The sequence below is a fragment of the Cervus canadensis genome, chromosome 24 (assembly GCF_019320065.1).
Source record: "Cervus canadensis isolate Bull #8, Minnesota chromosome 24, ASM1932006v1, whole genome shotgun sequence".
In the NCBI taxonomy this organism is placed as follows: Eukaryota; Metazoa; Chordata; class Mammalia; order Artiodactyla; family Cervidae; genus Cervus; species Cervus canadensis.
Window position 1 is genome coordinate 36,100,168 of NC_057409.1, and position 26,696 is coordinate 36,126,863.

The 26,696-nt window shown below is 39.7% G+C and overlaps 1 protein-coding gene across 3 annotated transcripts in view; it reads left to right on the forward strand.

Moving 5' to 3' along the window:
• The window catches only part of LANCL1 (LanC like 1), a 47,573-nt gene that overhangs the window by 790 nt on the left and 20,087 nt on the right, over positions 1–26,696 (forward strand). For all 3 annotated transcript variants that reach the window (XM_043445089.1, XM_043445090.1, XM_043445091.1), the window contains exons 3-4: positions 3,093–3,210; positions 20,739–20,946. In XM_043445089.1, coding sequence (XP_043301024.1) covers positions 3,093–3,210; positions 20,739–20,946 — 326 coding nt within the window. The remainder of the gene's footprint in view (positions 1–3,092; positions 3,211–20,738; positions 20,947–26,696) is intronic.

Sequence of the window (26,696 nt, forward strand, 5' to 3'; positions counted from 1 at the left end):
TTTGTTTTTAAAGAGAGGTGAGAAATCGTGCTGGCTTTTCACATGGGCAGTGTTACTGTTTTCTCATTGAACAGGAGTACCGGCAGGATAAGGACGAGGGTAAACCAGAATGCAATGAAGACATCTTTAAACTGCAGCTGCTAAGAGAGGTTTGGGACACAGGCCTGAAATCTTTGTCCCATTTCCACTCAGCCCCACAACTGGAAAATAAATAAATGAATGAATACGTGAAAGTGGTCAGTTAAACTGATGGGCACCTCACAAGTCACCGTAGGGTTACAAAGAGAACCTGGGCTTGAGATTCCAGAGGCCTGTGTTTTCTCATGCCTGTGAACATAATTGTTAAGAGGATATACACCTAGTCGAGAAAGTGTTGGGTGGGAAGTGTTAAGTGTTAGGTGGGAAGAGTGATCTCTTTAAATGTGCACACATTTTTAAATTTTACCAGCTAATTTCTTCTAGGCTCATCAGCCATACAGAAAGCATTTTGCTTGTGATTGAAGGGCCTTAGAGATTCCATATCTGCCCCAAGTGAACTTTCAGTAATTCTGTTGATTCTTTAAAACACTAAGCATTGTAGTTTAACTTGGGTAGTGCAAGTAGGAGGAATGGAAGAGATGGCAGAGAGTTGTAAGATAGAAGGCTGCCTAAGTGTATATAGAGCTGGAATTAATATGATTCTTTTAAGACCAGAACTGAACTGCCGAAACAAGGCCTCTAATCACTACCTTGAAGCCAGATGGCTTCCTTTTGGCTTTTTGGACCTGGGTTCTGCCTAGCTCTGCAGATCTTGAAGCTGAAGCATTTGTCTTGTCTTGTCTTTTTGGAGGAAGATCTGCAGCTTCATGTTTCTTGGCAAAGAGAACAGTTGAGTATAGATCCTAATGACAGAAGCCTTCAATGGAACGTAGCTCGCTGTTTAGGCTGCTTATAAAGTAAATGCTAATTACAAATTTAAGTCTGTATCTAAGGGAGAAAAATAACAATACTCATAAATTTGAACTCTGGCACCAAAATAATAGTGTAATTTATTGCCTGACACATGGTTTTTGGACAATCCTCTTCCCACTCCTAAAATTGTTTAATGTTGAACACTTAAGAAACAGACCCTGGAGATCTGTCCTCCTTAATTTGTTAATGCAAATATTTCAATAAGGAACTGCTCTGTTTTCTGGCGTCTATTGAAAAAGGGCTTTTAGAAACTCTGCATATTTTTGCTAGGTTTGAATAATTTTTTGGTCTGCCACAAGCAATCAATATTCTTAGGCAGGTCGCTTTTATTAAATGCAATTATGTGCCAAATGGAAGGTAACGTCCCTTCTTGAGGCTGAGGCATTCTCATTATTCTTGGTCGCTTACAGTAAGGTCAGGCAAGATGATAAATTATCCATGATCTACGAACAGAATATGACATGTTCTTATGTAGATGCACTCTTCTATCTAGTTAAGATTTATAGGCCTTTTATATTAATACTGAAGTATATTTTATCTTACTAAATGTGTTTTTAAGGCTTGTTGAAATCTTAACGTCTTGGCAGACATTGTTAAATGATGGGAATGTGTCCGTCAATGTGGTTTCTTCTTCAGAGTGTGAAATAAGGGATCATAATGATGCAGATCATAGTGATGCTTTAGAATAAATAACCCAGGTATGGTTGATCATCTAATTTGCCTTATCAGAGGTAGTCTTCAAAGTATCAGTAAAATTTAATGTCTTTTATTACCACTAATAATTTTGATACTGCCTTTCCTACATTTTTCTTTCCTACATTTTTTTCCTACTGCCTTCCTACATTTTTTAAAAATGCCTTTTTAAAAAAAATGAGGTTATGATGCTTCCAGGTCATTGTTACATATGTTTTTACCATCCTTATGTGATGAAATGTTTGTACCTTCGTAATGTTCCCCAACATTATTTCACTATTTTAATGCTTTGTGAAGTCCAAGTCTGAGAATCAGAGCAGATTACTAAAAATAGAGGTATATATTAAAGTGACCTTTTAATACACTTAATGATTCAACGTATCCAGAACTTCCTAAATGTTTTTCAGTTATTAGAACAAATAACATAACTTTTTGGTAAGCCTCACCATTTGCCCTTCATCTGTGGTCCTTTACATGGATGTCACCAACCCCACACCCCAGTCTTAGTGTGTTTTCAGTCTATATCCAAAATATTTTTATAGACCATTGGATTGCTTAAAATAGTAAAAATGTCAGCATTTAAATCCCTGAATGCAAAGGATATGAGACCCATGATCTCATTTGGTCCTCAGTGCACCTTTGACATTGGTGGGTCAGGTGTTATTATCCTGACTTTACAAGGCAGCTGAAGCATAAAGAAGTTACAGGTTGAGCATGGTCACTCAGCTAATAGCAGACAAGGATGTAGCCTGGCTCATTCATTGAGCGATATTTGTGAGGCCCGTAGCCTGCCAGGCACTGTGCTGGGCATGGGTTTTTATGTGGGTTTTTGATCCAATGTTCTTTCCACTCTGCTGAAGGCTCCTAATATCTGTGAATTTATTTAGCTTTTCTTATGCTACTTCTACAGTTTTTTTTTAAATGTTTATACATTTTTTTCTAAATGGATTTTTTATAAATATTTATCATCACTTTTTAAACAACAGAAGCAATTAGTATTTTTTTAGGGAATTAACATTGCATCTGCCTGAATACTAAAAATCCAATTGCTTGAAAACAGCAAATATCTTCTGTTTTATGCTTAGTTTAATAAAATGGTTTTTATTATAAAAAGAAATATTGAGTTAAATAATAGATGATTCCTAGTAAATGGAAATAACTGTGATCCTGTTTATCACTGGCAGTCTAATATTTAATTAAAATTTGTATGTAAAACATTTAAATTACACTAAAAATATTTTGTTACTTGAGTAAGAAAATACAGTAGCACTTTTACATTTTGTTCATTCATCCTTGTTGTTTAAGAATAAAATAATTGTCCTGTTCTCTCAGGCAAAAAACTGCAGCTTGAAAGGAAATGAAGTACCCTCCTATTTCTAACAGCCTATAGTCTAGGACACCAAGTGGCCTATATTTTTTGACACTTGTTTTCCCTTTAATATCTACAGCTGACTCCTGAGTTCTCACAACGCTTGAACAATAAGATTCGAGAGCTTCTTCAGCAAATGGAGAGAGGCCTGAAGTCAGCAGACCCTCGGGATAGCACTGTTTACACTGGTTGGGCAGGTATGAAGTGCTGACGGGGAGCTGGCTCAAGCGTAGGAGAGGAGAGCTGCCTGGCTGAATGGTACACCCTTAAGTGCTTCCTGCATCTGCATAGGAGTAATTGCTTCTGGGGAGAAGGCTGTGCTCTCAGCCTAGCCTGGTATCTTCTGGATCTTTAACAGTGTCCAGAATTTAGAGCAGAGTAAGCATATTCCTAGAATTCGTGCCTGACACAAATTTGGGTGGCTTTCATACTTGGGTGAAAAATTGATGTTCAGTGTTACATAGTTAATTCAGAAACGGAGTTTCACTGAGAAGAGTTGGAAAGATTCCCAAAATGCAGTGCATGAAACAGGCGAATTTACCCATGGAAAATAAAACATGTCCAAAATTGTCTTTTTTTTTTTTTTTTAAGTTACCATATAACAAGTGTCCATACGGGAACTCAGTATAGAGTATAGATTCCATGAACTAATCCTCCCTTATAGTCATTGCTCATTGATGTGCATTCACTGTTTTGCTGGCCATTGAGAGGTTGAGAAAGTTTGGGGGGAAACTGTACATAGATGTCAAAAAAGTGAGAAAGAGGGAAACCAAAGAAGGAAAGTTGAACTGCAGCTAGCTTACAAATGCAGAGAGGGAAGACAGCTTTCTAATCTTGAAGGAAACACAGCTTAGAGACTTCATGTTTCCCAGTCATTCTGAAAAGCAGACAAGGAGGAATAGGTTTTTAGCTTAAGAGGTTTGGATTTGATTTTAAGGCAATGGTGCTTATCATAAAAATGCAGGTTCTTAGGCCTCACGGCAAGATTCTGCCTCAGTACTCTTGAGCAGGACCCAGGAATCCGCAGTTTACAAGCCTCCATGGTCCTGATGCAGATGGTGATGGTCTTTCTCAGAGCATACTTTGAGAGCTTTTCTAGTAGAGGAATTTACTGTTAATAGTAGCAGCCTCTTAGTAATCCTCTGTTATGGCAAGTGATTCTGTTCCTTCTCTTGAGTATGGGAAGGCAGAGTAAAATTTTAATCTCTCAGGGATGTTTAAGGTCAGTATTTTATAAAACAGAAGGAGTGGTCTAGATAGTGTTATTGTTAGTTGCTCCGTTGTGTCTGACTCTTTGAGACCCCACAGACTATAGCCCGCCAGGCTCCTCTGTCCATGGGATTTTCCAGGCAAGAATACTGGAGGGATTGCCTTTCCCTTCTCCAGAGGATCTTCCCAAACCAGAACCCGGGTCAACCCGGTCACACCCGGGTCTCCTGCATTGCAGGCAGATTCTTTACCATCTGAGCTACATGTTGGACCCTCCTTTTTATAGTATAGTGTTATAATTTTTGTGGATTTAGAAGCTTAACACAAGAAATGTTAAGATGACAATAAAATGAAAGTATTTTGTTTCAAGAGAGACATTATAGCAACAGCTGTCATTTATTGAGTAGCTATGCTGTGTTCCAGGTGTGCAGTCATTGGTAAATAAATCTTATTGATTAGTATTGCTCTTCTTTATTTAAAATTATGAGGATTTGAACAGAACAGGACAACTGAGACAGATGGCTGGATCTCATTCCGTAACTGATTGTTAAAAGAATGACATAAATCTGTAACTCACCTCCTTCAGGTGAGCTTATATTATTATATATCATAAGGTACCTTGCTTTAGGAGCAAAAGAAGTGGTGATTGATTTCAAGTTTGAATTGATCGTTTGACAACCTAAGGAAAAACTTCACTATTGGCAGAGCTGGTTGAGAATCAAAGTTAAAATTTCTTTGGAAATAGAAAAAAGAAAAAGTTACTCCAAAGTAGAATGCAAGTTTGTTTAAAATTTTTCTGGCAATATGGAGTTTTGGGCATCATTTTCTTTGAATTGCCTGTGTCCTTCAACTCTTTTATCCTTCCGTATCTATGATATTCATTGCTGTCTCCTGAAAGCAGGGGCAAATTGGCATAGTAAGCAGTTAAGGATTTCTGCAGTTGTTGGTTATTTTATGATGTAGCATTAAATTTTCTAGATAAATTTGATAATGGCTTTCAAGGCAAGGTTCCTAATGCCTCCTGATCAAGCACTGCTATAAAGCCGTTGTTGCCACATAGAATGGATTGTCTCCTCCAGTGTTTTCCTAAGTAAAATGCTTTCCTATGCAAATATTCCATCTGAACAACATAAAATTTGTTGCGGGAGAAACTAAAGCTGATTCAACCACAGAATATCATAATATCATATTATGTTTTATCAACTATCATCTATTCATAACTGCACTTTTATTAGCAAAAATACATTCATGAGCATCTTAACACAATAAAAATACTTTGTGTTCTGTCTCAAAGCAGTGTTTACATACTAATGGGTAGCTTTGTGTGTTACTTTTGTGCCTTATTATCTTTCAAAAAGTAATTCTTTTGAGGAGGATTGTATATTTTTAACTTTGGTCACCAAATTTAGGATCATATTTCTATAAATATTATTATTTCCTCTTGTTATTAATTTTGCCAAAATAACATTCCTTTGGGAAACACTAATTATAGAAACTTTTTAAAACTTTATTTCCTTCTTCAGCATTCACGTCTATTAAATATTTATTATCATATGCAGTAAAACTCTTTTCATATGATATGTGGTTTATTTGAGAAACTATGATTGTAACATGGTTGTTACAATTAGAACCTTAAATTTCTGTCTTATTTTGTTAAGTTGCACTCCCCAGTAGAAATACAGTCTGATTTCTTTGCTGATTTGGATAGGATTGTTTTTGGACTAGGATTGGGTTCAGTTTCATATACCCAAAATAATCAAAATTACAGTGGCTCAAACACGATAAATTTTTTTTTTCTCTGATGCAATAGAAGAGGCATCGCTTTGCTGACTGTATAGTCAAAGCTTTGGTTTTTCCAGTAGTCAAGTGTGGATGTGAGAGTTGCACCATAAAGAAGGCTGAGCACCAAAGAATTGATGCTTTTGAGCTATGGTGCTGGAGAAGACTCTTGAGAGTCCCTTGGACAGCAAGTAGATCAAACCAATCAATCCTAAAGAAAATCAGCCCTGAATATTCATTGAAAGGACTAATGCTGAAGCTACAATACTTTGGCCACCTGATGCGAAGAGCCGACTCATTGGAAAAGATCCTGATTCTGGGAAAGATTGAGGGCAAGAGGAGAAGACGGAAGCAAAGGTTGAGATGGTTAGATAGCATCACTGACTCAATGTCCATTGAGTTTGAGCAAACTCAGGAAGATAGTGAAGGACAGGGAAGCCTGGCCTGCTGCAGTCTGTGGGGTAGCAAAGAGTCAGACATGCCTTAGCAACTGAACAAAACAAAAAGATGTAAAGGAAAGCCAGAGGGAGGTGGTCCAGAGCTACGGTGATAGCCTCAGGATGTCAAAAGGAACCCAGGCTCATTTCTTTCTCTCCATCGTCCCTCAGCCAATCCTTTGGCATTGCCCTTTTTTGGATTTCAGAGAGTCAGATGCCACTTAGTGACTCAGCAATAGCTACAACATCCCTCAGCACTAGCTTCTGTCCCTTGACCAAATAACAACTGAATATCCAGCGATTATATGGGCTTTTCAAGGCTGCAGGGAGGAAAAGGGCAAAGAAAAAATGCATTTCTTTCTTTAAAATAAGACTTCCAGGAAATCCTACTCAGCATTTCAACTCTACTTTCTTTGCATTGGGTAGAACATAGTCACATGGTCATACCCCTTAACAAGGAAGGATGGTGAATGTAGTCTAAGCTGGGGTCTGTTACTGAAGGAAAGAGGAGCGTGGATATGGGGTAAGACCTAGAAATCTCTAAGTTCTGTACAACATGAAAAAGGATCCTTTTTTGTTCCTTTGTTCGCACAAGGCATGTAGACAGTAAGCCACAGTTTTTCCATCTGCAAAAGGCTCTCTAACCTGGCTCTCTAATTTGGGAGAATTTTTATAAGGATAAATTTATCATTAACATGAGTTGGAGTAAGCTCCGAGAGTTGGCAGTGGACAGGGAAGCCTGGCGTGCTGCAGTCCAAAGGGTCACAAAGAGTCTGACTATTTCTCAGACTGAACTTCTGAACTGAACTGAACTGATAAATGTTTGAAATATGCTAAGCAATATTTTGCCTACTCTGTATTTCTAGGGAGATTAATATTTGGATTTTGACTGAAAATTTCTTACTCACTTGTAAGTTCCTTAATTTCTATAAGTAATAGTCTTTTCATAAAACCTGCCATAGAAAGGAACTATTCTAGAAATGCCAAATCATAAATCATTTTTCTAGAGCCAAGTATAACTTAAACTTAGAAATGGGGCTATAGCAGGCTCTAAACACTGTGAAACATTAGTGGTTTCTCAGCCCCAGTAGACAGCTCTCTGCCTCTCCTTTCCGCTTCCTCTCAAAGTCTCGCTGGCTTGTCACAGAGTTATAAAGTCCTTAATTTGTTTGTAACATTTGTCAATTCTCAGTACACCCTGTAGTCCTGTATCTGTGTTTCTGGTTCATGACTCCAAAGAAAACCACAGGGCTAGGCTGCCCAACTTCATGATACTTCATTCATGCTATGCCTAGATTTGTCTCAGTTGTTCAGCTTGATCTTGAAAGAGTTTCAGTGAAGAGAAAAAGCACCCATATGTTTTTAATGTTTATATATGAACTTACATATGTAAGTTTTAATGTTTACATATGAAAAATGGGACTCGAATCATTTTTTAATTTTCCAACAAAAACTGAGACTAATAGTGATAGATTACTTTTCTGCTAGAGTACCTCTGTGTGTTGTATGTGCTTTAGAAGACACTATACTGCTTTACTGGTAAGGGTGACATATACAAGTTTAAATTGACACTCAAAAGAAGTAGATCATTGCTTTAGAAAGTACTTAACATCGACTTTACAAACTTTTACAACTAAAATTATCTTGGCTTTTATTTTTAAATGAAAGCAGAGGATATATATAATATGGTGATGAGAGTGATTAACATAAACTTTTAATAGGATTCAGATATCATCTCTGAAGCCTTTATTTATACCTGTGGGTTGTCGTAGTGCAGTTTTACAAGGTGTATTCTTTGGTGTTTATCTTTTTTTATTCACTGCAGAGAAGTGATATGCTTTGATCCTTAGGTAGGAAAGAAAGAATAATTTTAAAATCTCATAACTATCTCTTATTGGCAAATGAAGCAATTTTTACCACAAATCCCTCTGGTCTCTTTTTTACTTATTCAGGAATGAAGTGTTGTGAATAATCAATTTTTTCAGTCAGTAATTGAGAATTAACACATTATTACTGTACATTAATGTTCAAAACACAATTCAATACTTTAATAATAAAATACATTGATTGAATGAATTTTGGCTCCTAAAGGAATGAGGATCGTCAGTATGCAATTTCATGATCATTTGACTGTGGAAAGATAAGGGGAAAAATTAAAATTTGATTCTTGTTAATAAAGTGCTAATAGGACTTACATTTGAATGACAGGAGCGAGTGTGTGTGTGCATATATGCCAGTCACCGATGTTATATGCCAGGCTTCAGGTAGGTGCTCTGCATTAAATAACGCTTCTACATCTCAAGGCAGCTCCATGGCATGCATACTATTCATACCCTGATTTTGCAGATGAGAAACTGAATCAGAGCGAGGCTGAGTACCTTGTTCAAGGGTACACAGCTAGTTGGTGACAAAGATAGAGCCCTGCTCTTTGGGCTCTGAGAATGTGTGTGTGTGTTGGCGGGGGTGGGTGGGTGGAGTTTACTCTCCACTCCTACATTGGGTTTACTCCATACATTTGATAGGTAAAAAAGACAAGTGAAGAAGACCAACACATAAGCTATGAGATGAAGTAATGTGAGCCATACCAACTTTTTAGACATGGCTAATGACTAGTCAATTATAAGTGTTTTAGAAAAAGTCAGAATAAGCCCTGCAAAAACATGACAGGAATTTGGAAAGATTGAGGGAATCATGGCTTGTTAGAAAGGCAAGAATAACTACTATTAAAATGTCTACAGGAAAAAGTTATTTGCGACTGGACATAGAGTAAAAACCCTAGAAAGATTTAAGGGCATTTGCAGCTAGAAAAGTGTAATCTGCAGCTTTGTTCCTTAGAGTGTTCTTCCGCTTTCTAATCCTAAATTAATATATTCAGAGCATGGCTTCAGGATAGAAAATTAACTGGGCCAAAACAGAAGCTTTTCCTCGTAATTGCTTGTATTTGAAAAGGCTTGTTGAGGATCCTCTTGTGTAAAACATTACCCATAGTCTGAAAGCAATCAGTAGCTCTTGCAACTGTTAATAAGCAATATTTGACATGAACAGCCTCAGCTCTTTTCACTGAAATCCTCCCCTGTAAAATCGAATACACAGAAGTGTACTGCATCGTGATATTGATGTATGACATACACCAGCAGTAAGCATTGAGTTGTTCATTTTTAGCTTTAATCCTTTCCCAGTAGAGTTTCAAGAATTCTTTGCTATACACTGCCAGCTTGGGAGGCAAGGGAAGCCGTTTAGATCTTTAGGTGCCCCTTCAAGAACCGTTCACTGTGCCCATGCACACAGCAGACGGTGCGTCTGTCTGGCATAGCAGGCATGGAAACCCCTTAAGATCAAATCTGAAGTCCAGCTATTAAGTGATGGTAGGTGATGCCCCTGCCAGGGACTGAACCCATGCTCCCTGCACTGAAATCATGGGATCCTAACCACTTACTGCCAGGAAATTCCTATCCTAGTAAATATACTTAATCACAAATTGAGATTGTTTTCAAAGGTTATTTTTCAGAGATAACTCCAGATCAAAGACCCAGCAAGGGTTAGTCCATTTCTGTTCAGTAGCTTGTTTTTTGAACCATCCTGAAGGACTAACAGAAGGCAAGTTTTCAATAACTTTTAAGTAAATTATGGTTAAATGAGTTAAGTTAAAAAAAACTCATCTAATAACTTGCTCGCATTTAAAAAATGAATAGGGACTTCCTTGACAGTGAGCTTCCCATGTGTCTCAGTGGTGAAGAATCTGCCTGCCACTGCAGGAGATGCAGGAGACACGGGTTCAATCCCTGGGTCAGGAAGATCCCCTGGAGAAGGAAATGGCAACCCACTCCAGTATTCTTGCCTGGGAAATCCCATGGACAGGGGAACCTGGTGGGCTACAGTCCACAGGGTCCCAAAGAGTCAGACAGGACTGAGCTTGCATGCACACATGTGGTGTCCAGGGATCTGTGGGGACTCACCAGAGGACATGATGCCCCCTGCCATCTGGGTTTTGCTCCAAGTCGATTTGTTCTAGGAGGGAGAAGATTGTAAAGTGCTTTATAAAATGGAAAACGTGAAGCACTGGTGAGGTACTATTATTATAAAGGATTAGTGAGCAGATGAAGTTTTCTCACATTAGAAATTAGCATTTAGTAGGAAAGATTGCTTCCCTTGCAGATAACAAAGTAAGAAAAGTAAACCCAAGGGATGGCTGATCTCACTAGTGTCTTTAAGAGGGAATGAGGAAAGGTGCTAGCCCTCATTTAATTTCATTTTTCCCCACTCTTAACTATGATAATTCCCAAGGGAAATAATGATCGACTCACATTTAAAAAATACACACAGGACTCTAGCGGCTTTAGTTCTAAAAGACATGACCCAATCTTCTGTACCAACTCGCAAAGTTAATGAGGCTAAGATTGGCATATATTTCCTCTTTTCAAGTATTAGATAACATTTTAAATAAGAGGATGTGCAGCATAATCCCTAGAGTAATATTAACTCACGCTCTAAATGCAAGTTATTAAAGTGTTTCAAGATGCTGTTCCTCTGATCTGCCAAATGTATAGCCTCTGAGCTACAGTTTTAGCATGTGGGTCTTAGTTTCTGCTGATACCAGATATTTGAAAGGAATTGCTCTGGCCAGGTGTCTTTTCTTTGCAATTTGATATTCTTCTAAGTAGCTCTTTGTCAAAGCCAGCATGTCAGTGTCTAATTTGAGCCTTGACCAAGTGTCCTTCACTGTCATGAGAGGCATCGGTGCCTCCCACCCAACACTGTTAGGACAAATGGAAGGAATCAGTGGCGTGGATCTCCAGTGGGGCTGTGAGGGCCCTTCACGATGATCACTGGATAGATGCATGCACCGTGAATGCTGCCTGCTTTCTTTATGCCTACAGTTTATAAGGTGCGGATGTCATTGCACTGTCAGTGATCTTACTAATAAATGGCTGAGACTGAGGCCTGAAACAGCTGTAGGGTTTAGATATCACCAGTGTGCTTGGGGGAAGCAGGGTGAGAGTGTTTGTAGGTAGATCAGAATTGACAGGAGGTAAAGAAAGAAGACATACATCTAAGCATTTTATTTTTACCCACAATACCAGGTGGCATGTCTTGTCAATTTCATTCCATTAACTTTAGCAGTTAACACAATGCCAAGTCCATAGTTGGTGCTTAATAAATATTTGTTGAATGAATGAATGGATAAGTGAAAGGGAAATGACCTGTCTTTTACTACTCTAGCTACCATCTGTGCAAACTAAAAGCAGTAACAAACAAAACTAGAATGGGGAAAGAGTGAGAATCCAACTCATTTCATGTCTCAAGGATGTGAAAGAGTTCATTACATCCCATTCCCTTCAACCTCTGATGCAATTGAGAAATGAACTCAGCAATGAGACAGGGCTCATACATAATATTCACTTTATACTTGGCAGGATTGGATAAAGAGCATATCGTTTAGACCTGGACATAAAGTGGGCTTCCTCCTTCTTGCCCCCAGTTTAAACTTACCTGCTGTCATGTGCGTGCATGCTCAGTTGTGTCCAATTCTTTGCGACCCAGTGGACTATAGCCCACCTAGCTCCTCTGACCAAGGGATTCTCCAGGCAAGAATACTGGAGTGCGTTGCCATTTCCTGCTCCAGAGGATCTTCCTGACCCAGGGATCAAAACCCAAGTCACCTGCATGTCCTGCATTGTCAGGAGGATTTTTGACCACCATGCCACCTGAGAACTCCCTAGACTTAAAGAGCCTCTGGACAGCCAAGGAGTAGATGACAACATGAAAACAGGATTGAGGAGAAGAGAGACGGCCTTATTCGGGGAAGATTTTCAGAACATGTGCAGGAAACACTTTGCTAACCCTCCTCAGAGGAGCCAGTGAGAGAGGAGAGAGGCAGGAGCTAGGAGGAGGAAGAAGAATATGGTTCCCTCTGTATTTTCTGTCCCTTTAGATCAGGCATCAGTGTTGAGACAAAGCAACTCATTCAGCACTCAGAGAGAACCCCAGACTAATGGGAGCTGGGCGTTCACTGAGTAGTTACTGGGTGCTGAAGACGGTTGTGCTGATCAGAATGATTTACAGTTAACTATGGAGCAGCTGGGCTTCCCAGATGGCGCTGTTGTTAAAGAACCTGCCTGCCAATGCAGGAGACATAAGAGACACAGGTTTGATCCCTGGGTCTGGAAGATCCCCTGGAGGAGGCATGGCAACCCACTCTAGTATTCTTGCATGGAGAATCCCATGGACAGAGGAGCCTGGCAGGCTACAGTCCATGGGTCACAAAGAGTCAGACATGACTGAGACGACTTAGCATGCACACACACATACATGGAGTAGCTACTGTTATTTCCAGTTAATAGATAAAGATGCTCAGGCACACATAGGTTTAGTAAGTGGAGTGAGATCACACAGCTAGGAAGTAGCATAAATAGGCTTCGATCTCAAGCAGTGAGTCACGAACCTGTACTGTTAATAACTATTGTGTTAAAGGATTTATCACCTATTATGGCAGTCTAAGGCTTACCTGATGGTTCAAACGGTAAAGAATCTTCCTGCAATGTGGGAGACCCGGGTTCAATCCCTGGGTCAGGAAGACCCCCTGGAGAAGGGAATGGCTACCCAGTCCAGTATTCTTGCCTGGAGAATGCCGTGGATAGAGGAGCCTAGCAGGGGGCTGCAGTGCATGGGGTCGCAAAGAGTCGGACACAACTGAGTGACTTAACACTTTCACTTTCCATGGTAGTCTGAATAACGAATAGGAGCGCTTCCTAATTTGACAGTTAGGAAACAGTACTCTGCAGGGCACTGAGGGAAGGAAGGAGGAAAGTATAATATCCCTCTTTTTTTTCAATTTTAATCTCTCTTCCTGTTTGGTTCTGGAAATAGATAATGGAGAAAAGAAGACACCTCTTCAGCGTGCTCATTTGCCTTTTTTTATTTACAATTCCACCTCTTCGTTTGGGTCAGTATTTTTAAATTAAGGATTTAAAGTCACAACTAGTTTCCTCCTCAGCTTACCTGTATTAAAAGTGCTGGAGTATTTGGGAAGCCTGCGCTACGCCCAGCTTCAGTCTGAAGACAGACTGGATGTACTGGTCCGTCCAGTGCTTGCATCCAGACTCTGTGGGGAATGACTGCAGGGACCGGGAACCCCGCCCTAAAGATGCTGTCGTTTTGCTGAGGAAATGGAAACACACAGACTCAAAACACACACGGTTAAGATAATTATTAAAAATAATGCATTAGAAAATACCAGCCTGCTTAGAAAGCAGGTGATCATACTAGATGGGGTTATTTAGAGAAAACTTTCATTTCTCATATGTCTATTAATCTGAACAAAAAAAAAATTGGTGAGCTTTTGAAATTTCAACTAGAGAACCGTTCATTTGAAACTTAGGGTGAAGCAACCCATTCCCCCTCCTTTAGGAAGTTCTTGTCTCCATATCACTCAAAATTATTAAGACCCGTTCTTGGGCGTTGACCGAACATCTCCAGTGGTTGCAGCAGTATCCATAATCTGAACGTGATTTTCCCCACCAGAGCATACATGAAGAAGAGTCTTCAAAAGCACCTAACCTATAAGGAAATAACTTGCAGAGCTGAACTACCAAGGCAGAGGTTTTTATGTCAGCGTAGGCTGGTTGTAAAATAAATGAATAATGTTAAGGAATAATCTCAAATGCAGAATTACGGAGAAGTGCTTTGAGAGCTTCATACATCTGTGGAGATTTTTATCATCTCCATAGACATTTGAGATGCATCAAGGTCTTGATTGGTCAAGATGAATAGGACTAATGATCCCTCAGAAATTCAAAGGCTTCCTATTAATTACTTCTCAACAGCTGGCTATATTTATAGTACTGCTGGGGATAAGTAGCTGAGTAAGGAAATTGCAGATTTAGAAGTGCCCCTAAACAATTCACCCTCCCTTGCCAGAGTTGTAGCTACAGAAGGAAACAGAATAGAAAAAAATCTGGTTCAGAGCATTTATACTGAAAGCCAGGATCCGTTACAGCAAAGTTTTATTTGTTTTTTGTCTTTCAAGTAAATTAGTTTTCAACAATTTAAAACCGAGAGATTCCTGGGATGATCTGTAAGCAGTGCCAGACATCCTGAACTTTTTATATAAAGAAGGACATCTGTCCCTAATGCAGTAATGTCCTTGAACCTTTCTGCAGTGATGAATATGTTTCTTTTCTGTCCATTCAGCAGCCACTAGCCATATGTTAATTACATTTCCAAGTGTTGGAAATGTGGCCAGTGTGACTGGGAAACTGAATTTTAAATTTGTTAATTTTAACTAACTTAGGTTTCTGTAGATACTTAATGGTTGCAGTCTGTCATAGTGAACACTGTAGTTCTGAGCAACCAGACAGATTCCACAAGTTATTAGATCAAAGTAATAGATATCTGGGTTTCTACTGGCCTCTGAGATCATAGGAGATAAGTAGGTTCTTTTTTTATTTTCTGGAGGACATTTGTCCAACCTGTCTTCCCTAAACTCAGACCCATGCATCCTGCTGCCTGCTTGATATCTCCACTGAGATGTCTGATGAACATCTCAGAACTGACCTGTCCAAGATCTGGCTTCCTCTTTCTGCCACCTCCCCACCAGGCCCTGTATCAGACAGTTCTAGTGCTCATTCATATCTGGTTGCCCCTCTCCTTCTTGGTTTCCAGGAGGGTTAGACCTCTCAACTTCTTTCTAGTTAGGTGAGACCCCCTCTGGTCCAGGGGCCGCACGTGGGAGCAGCATGCAGTTGCTGGCATGAGGCCCTGCGGTACCCTTCATGTTACTTGTGTCCCTAGTGAAGTCCTGCATGTTCAGTCCCATCTTGCAGGACCTAGACTAACACATATGGCTGAATTTATCTTTGAAAAATAGTGTTTTTGAATACTCCTTCTTCACATAAATTGACAGTAAATTAGCATTAAATCTAAATTTCTGTGTCTCGTTTTTAACAATTTGAACCCCCAAGGAGTCCAGTCTTACTAGCCAGGTCATCCCCTGGTCTTCTTGTCCACGTGGATTTGCTTAGATGATTCCATGTGCTGGGAGCACTCTCTGCGTTTGCTCTGTTTCAGGCTTCCCACAAATGAAGCTTCCCTTTCAGTCCACACTCTGCCCATACCTCCTTCCTGATGATGTTTTTTTATCTCTGGGGTAGAAGAGGGTGCTATAGAGGGTACTGTGTCCACCTGTCTGTTCCTCCTCTACCAGGTCAGCGTCCGAGGCTATGAATAACCACAGAATTAACATGCTGTTTCTAAAGCAATTACTGACTTATCATGCTTCATTCTAAATGGCACTTGATTGATTCATTTTTACTGATATTACTTAAACGTGTCTGACTTTACATGTAAACTGGAGGTGGCGGCCCAGTAACAGCTTTCCTGTTCCCTTTGGGAAGTAAAGACACCATCCAGAGCAGGAATGGTCTCTTCTTCCTGAAGAAAAGTACTCATTGCTTGACAGAATTAGAATATTTTCCCCAATACTTCTTATAAAGTCACCTTTAATGACTTGAAGATTAATGGGAAAATAATGGATTAGATTTTGCTTTACTAATAATCTCAGTGTATAGCTTCATGTGGGTTATCTTCTCTTTAAAATAGGTCAGTATGTTTCCTAACCAGATAGTCAAATTAAGACCAAAAAGCATTAGTTTTCATAGTTTAATGACGGTGGTCATCATGGAGTGGGCCAGCTAAAATAATAGAAGAATATTTTAACTTAAATTTTATATCAATGAAAACTTCATCCAGATTCATAAAAGGTGGGGCAGTCTTTCCTTTTTCTTAAAAACATAATTCTAAAGTCTAAAACAATCTGGAGCATATTTTTACAATTAACTGCAAACAAATTTTAAATCTCATTTCAGTCTTTTCTGGTCTAGAAGAAAAGGTGAAAGGGTAGAAAAAGGAAGGAAATCTTGATTATTCTACCATTTGCTTACCAAACAATAGAGAAGGACATTTTATCTGCTGCTCAAATTTGAGCCCAAGAATAGTCTTGATTTCGTAACATATTCTGTGATTGATGAAAACATTAAAAAGTTTAAACTCCATATATCATCCTGCATTGAGCCTCATGACCAGTTCTGATGGGTGTTACCCTAGAAACCACTAAAAACATTCTTTCTCATTACATCAAATGTCCATTAGGAATTGGAATCATATTTGGGAGTGAGTTTATGAATGGATACAGCTGTAGTCTTCCCTCCTAAGTGGCCCTCCCCTCGAGGTGTTGGCCATCTCAGAGGTGGCACCGTCGCCCATCCAGCCGTTGAAGTTAGGCACCTGGGAGTCCTCCTGGTATTTCCCTCTCAATCATTCCCCAGCAGGTTCTGTTGACTTGTACCTTCCAGACAGGTGTCTTTTCCATTCAGTCTTACTTCATCTCTACTGCAACTACTGTGCCTCTCACTTGTATTCCTCAGCCATCCTCCTAACTGCTCCTGCATCCACTGTTCTGTATATTCTTTTCCAAATCTTACAGTGCAATTGCAGTGAAATTTTTTTTTTATAAAATATCTTTTAATGTATTTTTTTTTAACTGAAGGATAGTTGCTTTATAGTATTACATTGGTTTCTAGCAAACATCAGCATGCATCAGCCATAGATTTACCCATGTCCCTCCCACTTGAACATCCTTCCCACCTCCCTCTGCAGTGAAATATTAAAAACACAAACTTAGTTACGCTCTTAAATGGTGCTTTTCAAATAAAGCCCCAAATCCTTAACCGGTTTACAAGACCCTATGTGGTCTACGTTCTGCCTACCTCCTGAGCTTTGAAGAGAGCTTTGTTCTTTAGGATTAGGCTTGCTCGCGTAAGGGGAATACACCTAAAATAACAGTGGCTTTAACACAACAGAATTTCTGTCTTGTGTAAGATAGTCATAATGTGGCACCTTCACAGTCCTCTGGCTTCTAAACTTCTTTGATCTTGATGTTTTACCATCCTCATCACAGAACTACCACCTCATGGCCTAAAGTGGCTGCTCTAGGTACACCATCACCTCTACATTCCAACCAGGAAAAAAGAAACAGCAGGTCTGCTCCCTTCAAGAACATTTTCTGAAGTTACCCCTATTATTTCCACTTTGTCTCATTGGTCAGAACTTACCCATGCACATGTTCTTACCCAGACTGTTCTGGGTAACCATGTGCCTAGCTAAAATCCAAGGCAGTATTGTTTACAGAAAAGGGAGATAAATTTCGGGGTTCCATTTAGCTGTCTCTATTGCAAGAGTTAAGCCCTTATTTTTCTGGAGTGAAATGTGAATCAGAAGTATTTGATGAAGAAAAATCAAGACAAAGCACATAGCTTGTTATTGGAAATATGAGGCAGATACAACAGAAAATAACTAAATTATTGAAAGTGGTTGCTTCTGGGAGGCAGGAATAGAAGTAGGGCAAGAGACTGCAAATGTATATTAAGCGTTGCAGTACTGTTTGACTTTTTCCATGAAGGACACATTTATTTTGATTTAAAAATTCCATTTGAAAAGAGAGTTTAAAAGCCTGGATTGAGGCCAGGGTTGTGAGGAAATGTAAGGACTGGATGAGTTTACCCTGAGAGCCCTTGAGGTTGTATCTTTTATTTCCCACCTTGCCAGTTATCAGTCAGCCTTCAGTATTATGCAAAGATGATGTTGTATACATGACTATTGTCAAAGGTTAGAAGATCATAAGAATCAAGTTCAAGATGTTTGGTCACAGACAATTCCCTCATTTTTTCTTTTATTAGGCTCCCTGGGGTAAAATATATTGATGGAACATTAAATGTCTTTGACTATTATAATGCATCTTGCTTTCTTTTCCTGACCTAGACTGGTTTATGCTTCCCCGGTAACTCAGATGGTAAAGAATCTGCCTGCAATGCAGGAGACCTGGGTTCGATCCCTGGGTCAGGGAAGATCCCCTGAAGAAGGAAATAGCAGCCCACTCCAGTATTCTTTCCTAGAGATTCCCCGTGGACAGCTACATTCCATGGGGTCTCAAAGAGTCTGACATGACTGACGACTACCACACACACACAGACTGATTTATAATAAGTTTGCCCAGGTAGATTTTTCTAATTGGCAGTAGCACTCCTCACTCGAAACCCTTCTCTTCCTTCAGTGTCTCATAGCAGGGAAGAAGGTAGGTAGTGTAAACTATAAACCTGCAGAAGATTGCTTAATCAAAATATGTGGACACAGAGGCCCAGAATGAAAACACAGAAATAGAACCTGAAGCTGTGGAAAGCTAATTTTCTGCTGATCAAAAAGAAATAAAAAAAATTTCCATCTAAGTGAAGTATCATGAGACTTGTAAATAATTACATTTTTTCACGAGAAATGCATCAGACTTTAAAATTGCACACACCTTTAATGAGTTTTGTTTGTTAAATGTTTAGTCCAAAAGGAATTGTTGATAATGAGAGACAAAGGTCTGAAAAGGAAAACAATCATCGGGCTTGTATTTAATCACTTTTTATTTTCTCGGACCTCAGTCATGTCATTATCTGGCTTTGGTGCCTACATAACTTAATTAGGGGAGTTCAGGCAGTGATGGGAACAGGAGGGCAAAATCAAAGAGTAACAGTTTAAACAGATTGTCTGCAGACGCCTGGTATGGATGGAGATGAAGCCTATTAAGAACCTAATTCTAGAAGAAGCTCTTGACGTTGATCATTTGTGAAAAGGAGAATTTTTTTTTCTAACCCACATGCATGGCTTTGTACACTTATGTCTATAAACCTTAAGTATTGGTATGTCTGATCAGCAGCTTATGGAATTACTAACACCAGGCCACTTTGAAAGAGCAGACAAGGTTATTAACTTTGGCAGGAAATGAAAATTTGGCCTTAATATACATGCGAAATTGAATTGTCTGTAGCACAAAGCTTTGGAGGTTACCCATGCAAAATGAGAAAACTATCTAAATTTAAAATTGTCCTCAGTACAGTGAAAAGTAATTTTGCAAACTGCATTTTTACAGCCCCGAAATCCATGAAGAGATTGGCTCTATTAATTTAGATTTAAACAGAGGCTCTGTATCTTCTAAAAATGGTAAATGAGATGGAAAATGTACTTTAAGGGAAGAAATGAGTTTCTGGAAATGCTGCAGGCAGGCAGGCTCTCTACCCCACCACTCTGAGTCTGCCCTGAGACCAGTCGGCTTCCGAGAAAAGGCTCTATCTACTGTGACAGGCATTTGGAATGTGGACATGCACACAAGGCCTCAATTACATGTAGCAACCTTCAAGAGCAGGATAAGAAGCAAATCAAAGCCCAAAGCAAAAGTTATTGGCAGCTTTTCTAGTATAGTTCCTAAAGTGGCTGGGTCTTCAACAGGGTTAAAAAAAAAATTGAGAAACTGAATTTATTTTCTTAGATCTCAAATAGCTTAATACTTTTCATATAATCCCTGCCTGGAACGGTACTGGGATGGAGGATTTGATTATTACTCTACCTACCTTCTCATGCAAAACATGATCTTCTATACAAAGAAAAATTGAGTTTTTCATTCCCCAGTCTTTGAATTTTTTTCAGCTCATAAGAACAAACATTTCTTGTTTATTATTAAGTAAATTGTTATTTGTAAAATAGATAGGTGATGATTTATTATACCAAAAATTGGTGACGTATAATTTTTGTCATCAAAAACAATACTATCAGCGGCTTCCCTGGTGACTCGGTGTTAAAGAATCCACCTGCCAATGCAGGAGACACAGGTTTCAACCCTGATCTGGGACGATCCCACATGCCGTGGGGCAAGTAAGCCCCTGCACCACAACTCTTGAGCCTGTGCTCCAGAGCCAGGGGGCCACAGCTGCTGAGCCCACGTGCCGCGACCACTGAACCTCACGTGGCCTGAAGTCCCTGCTCGGTAGCACAAGAAGCCACCACCATGAGAAGGCCGTGCACTGCAACTAGAGAGTAGCCCCCGCTCACCGCAGCTAGAGAACAGCCCATGCGGCAGTGAAGGCCCATGACATCCAAAAATAAATAAAATAGGAGGACTCTCAAAAGAAAAAAAGAACACAATAGCTGGAGCATAACAAGGATTCGTAGTAAACTTGGGTTTAGCGTTCTTAGAGTTCCTATTTTAATTTTGAGTTGATGAGGAAACTGAGAAAAAGTGAGTATTTTCCTTAGAGCTACTTAGTAATAAAGCTGAGTCTAGAACTAAGGTCATCTGAATTTTCAGATAATTTACATATTTGCTGTTAGCTTATCAAAAATCAACACTGCTGAGTAGACAATACCCCAGAACAGTACAGTCAACTGCTCTTTCCTTATCTGTACATGATTTTCTTTTTGCTTTTCAGGTATTGCTGTGCTTTACTTACATCTCTACGATGTGTTCGGGGACCCTGCCTACCTACAGATGGCACATGGCTACGTAAAGCAGAGTCTGAACTCTTTGAGCAAGCACTCCATAACCTTCCTCTGCGGGGACGGGGGCCCCCTGGCGGCCGCTGCTGTGGTGCATCACAAGATGAACAACGAGAAGCAGGCGGAAGAGTGCATCACCCGGTACTCATGTTTCTTTTTGAGAATTACTATCTACACGTTTTGCCTTAACTCCGTGTGTGTTAGCAGAAGAACGTTTTATTGAATTTACTTTTCTCTCAGCAGTAAATCTTACTGCTGTCATTTGATCAAGTCTCACATTATTCCTGAGTTGTAGTTAAGGAACAACCATTGTAATCCTTATTTATTGCAAGATGTAATGACACTGACATGTTCCAGATCAAACCTCAGTTCCTTAAGGTAAATGGGATCAAAAGCCTAGTCATGTGATTACTAGTCCAGGGTGCTATCCAGGATCAATAATTCGAAGAAATGTGGTGCATGTGCTGTAGTGGGCGGAAGAGGCCTCCCGAGGGATCACAGAGCCAAAATGGCTCTTACAGAACTAATTACTTGCAAATCCAGTTTCATTTTAATATAAATCAGGGCAGCCCCGAGAAGCTTGTGAATAATGAAGAATTATGAAACTTTTATACTAACAAACTACAGTTTTTGCTTTAGTAAAGTTTGTTGAACACTTTCAGCATTCTACTAAGAAATCTGTCTGCCTTGCAACTCTGCATGCCGTACTGTTAAAGTGAAAGTCACTCAGTCATGTCTGACTCTTGGAGACCCCAGGGACTGTAGTCCATGGAATTCTCCAGGCCAGAATACTGGAGTGGGTAGCCTCGCCCTTCTCCAGGGGATCTTCCCAACCCAGGGATCGAACCCAGGTGTCCCACATTGCAGGCGGATTCTTTACCTGCTGAGCCACCAGGGAAGCCCAGGAATACTGGAGTGGGTAGCCTACCCCTTCTCCAGGAGTCTTCCTGACCCAGGAATCGAACCAGGGTCTCCTGCATTGCAGGCGGATTCTTTACCAGCTGAGCTACCAGGGAATCCCAAGGCTCCCCCTAAATATTCTTACACACAGAGAGTTGCAATTCCAGCAGAGGTTTTTGTTTTGTTGTTTAACAGACCTGACTTTTCAGAGCAGTTTTCAGTTCCCAACAAAACTGAGAGGAAGGTACAGAAACTTCCCCTACATCCCCTGGTCTGTACATGCATAGCACCACCGCTCCCCCACCCCCACCATTATCAACATCCCCCACAGAGTACGCTAGCCACAGTTGATGAACCTGTGTTGACACGTCATATCACCCAAAGTCTGTAGTTCACTCTTGGCTTTGTACATTTTATGGGATTGGATAAGCGTATAATGACAGGTATACATCGTTACAGTATCATACAGAGTAGTTTCACTGCTCTTGAAATCCTCTGTGCTGTGCTTATTAATCTCTCCTCCCTTCTTCCTATTGTTCTTTTTACCATCTCCATCGTTTTGCCTTTTCCAGAATGTCATAGAGTTGGAATCGTATAGTATATAGCGTTTTCAGATTGGCTCCTTTCATGGGTAGTATGCATTTAGATTTCTCCATGTCTGTTCATGGCTCCATAGCTCTTATTTGTAGCACCGAATAATATTCCACTGTCTAAAGGTACCATAGCTTATGTATTCATTCACCTATTGAAGAACACTTTGGTTTCTTTCAAGTTTTACCAACTATAAACAAAGCTGTGAAAAACATTCATATTCAGGTTTTTGTGTGGACATATGTTTCCAGCTCTTTTCAGTAAAATACCGAGGATCATAATTGCTGAATTGTGTGATAAGACTATGTTTCATTTTGGAAAAAACTTAAACTGTCTTCCAGAGTGGCTGTACCATTTTGCATTCCCACCAGCAATGAATAAGAGTTCTTATTGCTCCCATCTTTGTCTGCATTTGGTGTTGTCAGTGTTCCAAATTTTGGCCATGTTAATAGATGTGTACTGGTATCTCATTGTCTTAATTTGCATTTCTGTGATGACATATGTTGAGGGGCATCATTTCATATACTTATTTGCCATTTTTTTTTAATTGGAGGTTAATTACTTTACAGTATTGTAGTGGTTTTTGCCAAACACTGACATGAATCAGCCATGGGAGTACATGTGTCCCCCATCCTGAAGCTCCCTGCCACGTCCCTCCCCATCCCATCCCTCAGGGTCATCCCAGTGCACCATTTTAATATCTTCTCTGGTAAAGGTTTAGCCTGTTTTTCAAGTGGATCCATGATTTTAGTAAGTGATCATCTCTGAACTGACCAGGGTTTTTGATTCTCACTCTTCATTCCTATAAATTACTGTTAGAATAGCATTAGTATTTCTGGTTTTATTTGCTGAGGATCCCTCTGCTTTAGAGGTTCGCAAGAAAGTCTCATTCAATGAATCACTCTTAAGTTTCATAAAAATTAATTGTAGTAGCCTTGAAAACTCAGCAGTGGCCACAGGACTGGAAAAGGTAAGTTTTCATTACAATCCCAAAGAAAGGCAATGCCAAAGAACACTTAAACTACTGGACAATTGTACTCATCTCACACACTAGCAAAGTAATGCTCAAAATTCTCCAACCCCGGCTTCAGCAATGCATGAACCGTGAACTTTCAGATGTTCAAGCTGGATTTAGAAAAGGCAGAGGAACCAGAGATCTAATTTGCCATTGTCCGTTGGATCATTGAAAAAGCGAGAGAGTTGCAGAAAAACATCTACTTCTGCTTTATTGACTATGCCAAAGCCTTTGACTGTGTGGATCACAACAAACTGGAAAATTCTGAAAGATGGGAATACCAGACCACCCGACCTGCCTCCTGAGAAATCTGTATGGAAGTCAGGAAGCAACAGTTAGAACTGGACATGGAACAATAGATTGGTTCCAGATTGGGAAAGAATACGTCAAGGCTGTATATTTGACACCCTGCTTATTTAACTTACATGCAGAGTACATCATGAGAAACACTGGGCTGGATGAAGCACAAGCTGGACTTAGGTTGCCAGGAGAAATATCAATAACCTCAGATATGCAGATGACACCACCCTTATGGCAGAAAGCGAAGAAGAACTAAAGAGCCTTTTGATGAAAGTGAAAGAGGAGAGTGAAAAAGTTGGCTTAAAACTCGACATTCAGAAAACTACCATCATGGCATCTGGTCCCATTACTTCATGGCAAATAGATGGGGAAACAATGGAAACAGTGACAGACTTTATTTTGGGGGGGATCCAAAATCACTGTAGACAGTGACTGCAGCCATGAAATTAAAAGACGCTTGCTCCTTGGAAGAAAAGTTATGACCAACCTAGATAGCACATTAAAAAGCAGAGACATTGCTTTGCCAACGAAGGTCTGTCTAGTCAAAGCTATGGTTTTTCCAGTAGTCGTGTTGAATGTGAGATTTGGACTGTAAAGAAAGCTGAACGCCAAAGAATTGATGCTTTTGAACTGTGGTGTTGGAGAAGACTCTTGAGAGTCCCTTGGACTGCAAGGAGATCCAACCAGTCCATCCTAAAGGAAATCAGTCCTAAATACTCATTGGAAGGAGTAATGCTGAAGCTGAAACTTCAATACTTTGGCCACCTGATGCAAAGAACTGACTCATTTGAGAAGACCCTGATGCTGGGAAAGATTGAAGGCGGGAGGAGAAGGGTACGGCAGAGGATGAGATGGTTGGATGGCATCACCGACTCAATGGACATGAGTTTGAGTAGACGCTGGGAGTTGGTGATGGACACGGGGGCCTTGTGTGCTGCAGTCCATGGGGTTGCAAGGAGTCGGATACGACTGAGCAACTGAACTGATATTCTCCATATAATGTCAGCCTCTCTCAAAATATGTACAGCCAAATAGTAATAGTTTCATAAATGACGAATGTTATTAGGTATTAAATGAAAACAAGATTTGTGTATTCAGATGCAGTGCGGAAATACTAATTAAAGTTACAGCATGCTTTTACTGGCTTCTCAGAGTCTTCAGTAACTTTTAAACCCAGGGGAAACTCAGCTGACTCTAGGGAGCAGAATTTGCCACACTTGTCTCTTAGGCAACCTCAGGACTTTTTAGGGTCTGTTGTTCTAAGAAACACTCTTTAGGGAACAATACCATTTATTAATATTGGCTTATTATAAAACACTTAGAATAAAATTTGTTTTTTCTTGATACCTTGGTATTAAAAGTGTTATTTATATCATTTTTTGTTTTACAGCATTTCAGCAATACTTTATTTATAGACTTAAGGTTAAAAATATAGAATGCAGGTGTATGATAGAAAAATACCTCTTTTTGGCCTCAGGTTTGGTTTTTTAGATTCCTGAAGTTCATGGCAGACCAAAAAGAAACAGAATTATTTATAAATTACTTTCACATCTCCTCCCTTTTAAGTGAAAAATTTCAAAGTCTTTTCAATTTAACTTCAGGAAATCCAAAATTACTTGATGACATCAGTTATTTAATAAAGGTAGGGCTTCTTAGCTTTGGAATCTTGAGAAACTTAGGGCTTCCAGAGGTATATAGAAAACTCCTAAATTATATTCAGTGTGGAGAGAACATTTATACTTTTCTTGGCGGGGTCTGTGACTCCCCAAAAGGAATGTGTGTACATGTATGTGTTCTTGTTCAAAATTGTCCGGCAGTTGGCTGAGACAAGTGGAGAGAAAGATAGCAAGTAGTGCTAGTTCTTCCCACAGCTTGATTTATACTGTTTTCTCCCTTCCTCCTTCACAGAGATAGTTGGTGCTACTACATGAATAAAGAGCATTGCCTGTTTTGTGCCCAGTTAAGTGACTTACCCTCACACACAACATGCTTTCAGGCTAGTGCTTAGAGTGACGAAGAACTTTGGCTTTCTGGTCAGAAAATGTATACCCTTTCTCTTTTGTAGCGATGAATAAGAAAAGGACTTCTTTTTTAAAAGTTACAAACCTTTTGAGGATAAAAGGCAAAAACTCTTTCTGGTAACACCCTGGGGAAATACTGCTAGGAGTGGAACAGAATTATCCTGTTTTTATGTCTTTATTCTTGCTTCAGTGACATGTCAATGACTTGTCTCTTCTAAAGATCGGTTGCTATTAATATCCACATAGCAAAACAAATAAGTGGAGCTGCAATGATGTGCTTCTGGGTTTGCGAGTTTCTGAAAACACATAAAATAACCATCATGATTGATAAATGCTGTCATTTCTTCATTTTGTCTTAATAATATAGCATCTAAAAGCATGACGTTAAAAGACCTAGTTTTAGTAATTGTTTTAGTCTTTCTCTTTCTGACTTTGTTTTTAATTTCTATTGAAGTATAGCATGTGTTAGTTGCTCAGTCATGTCCGACTCTGCGACCCCATGGACTGCAGGCCCACCAGTCTCCTCTGTCCATGGAATTCTCCAGGCGAGGATGTTGGAGTGGGTAGCCACTCCCTTCTCCAGAGGATCTTCCTGACTCATCAGTCCTGGGTCTCCAGCATTTGCAGGCAGATTCTTATCGTCTGGGCCACTAGGAAAACGCTTATTGAAGTATACTTGATTTTATACACATATGGGCTTCCCAGGTGGCTCAGTGGTAAAGAATCCTGCTAAGCAGGAGACACAGGTTTAGTCTCTGGATCAGAAAGATCCCCTTGAGAAGGAAATGGCAACTCACTCCAGTATTCTTACCTGGGAAATCCCATGGACAGAGGAACCTGGTGGGCTACAGTCTGGGGTTACAAAAGAGTCAGACATGATTTAGTGATTAAACAATTATATATTAATATATATATATATATGAGTTCCCTGTGCTCATAGCATATCCTTATTGATTGCCTATTTTATCTATAGTAATGTTTATATTTTAACCCCATACTCCTAATTAATTCCTCCCCTGACCCTTTCCCCTTTGGTAACCATATGTTTGTTAACTGTGTTTGTG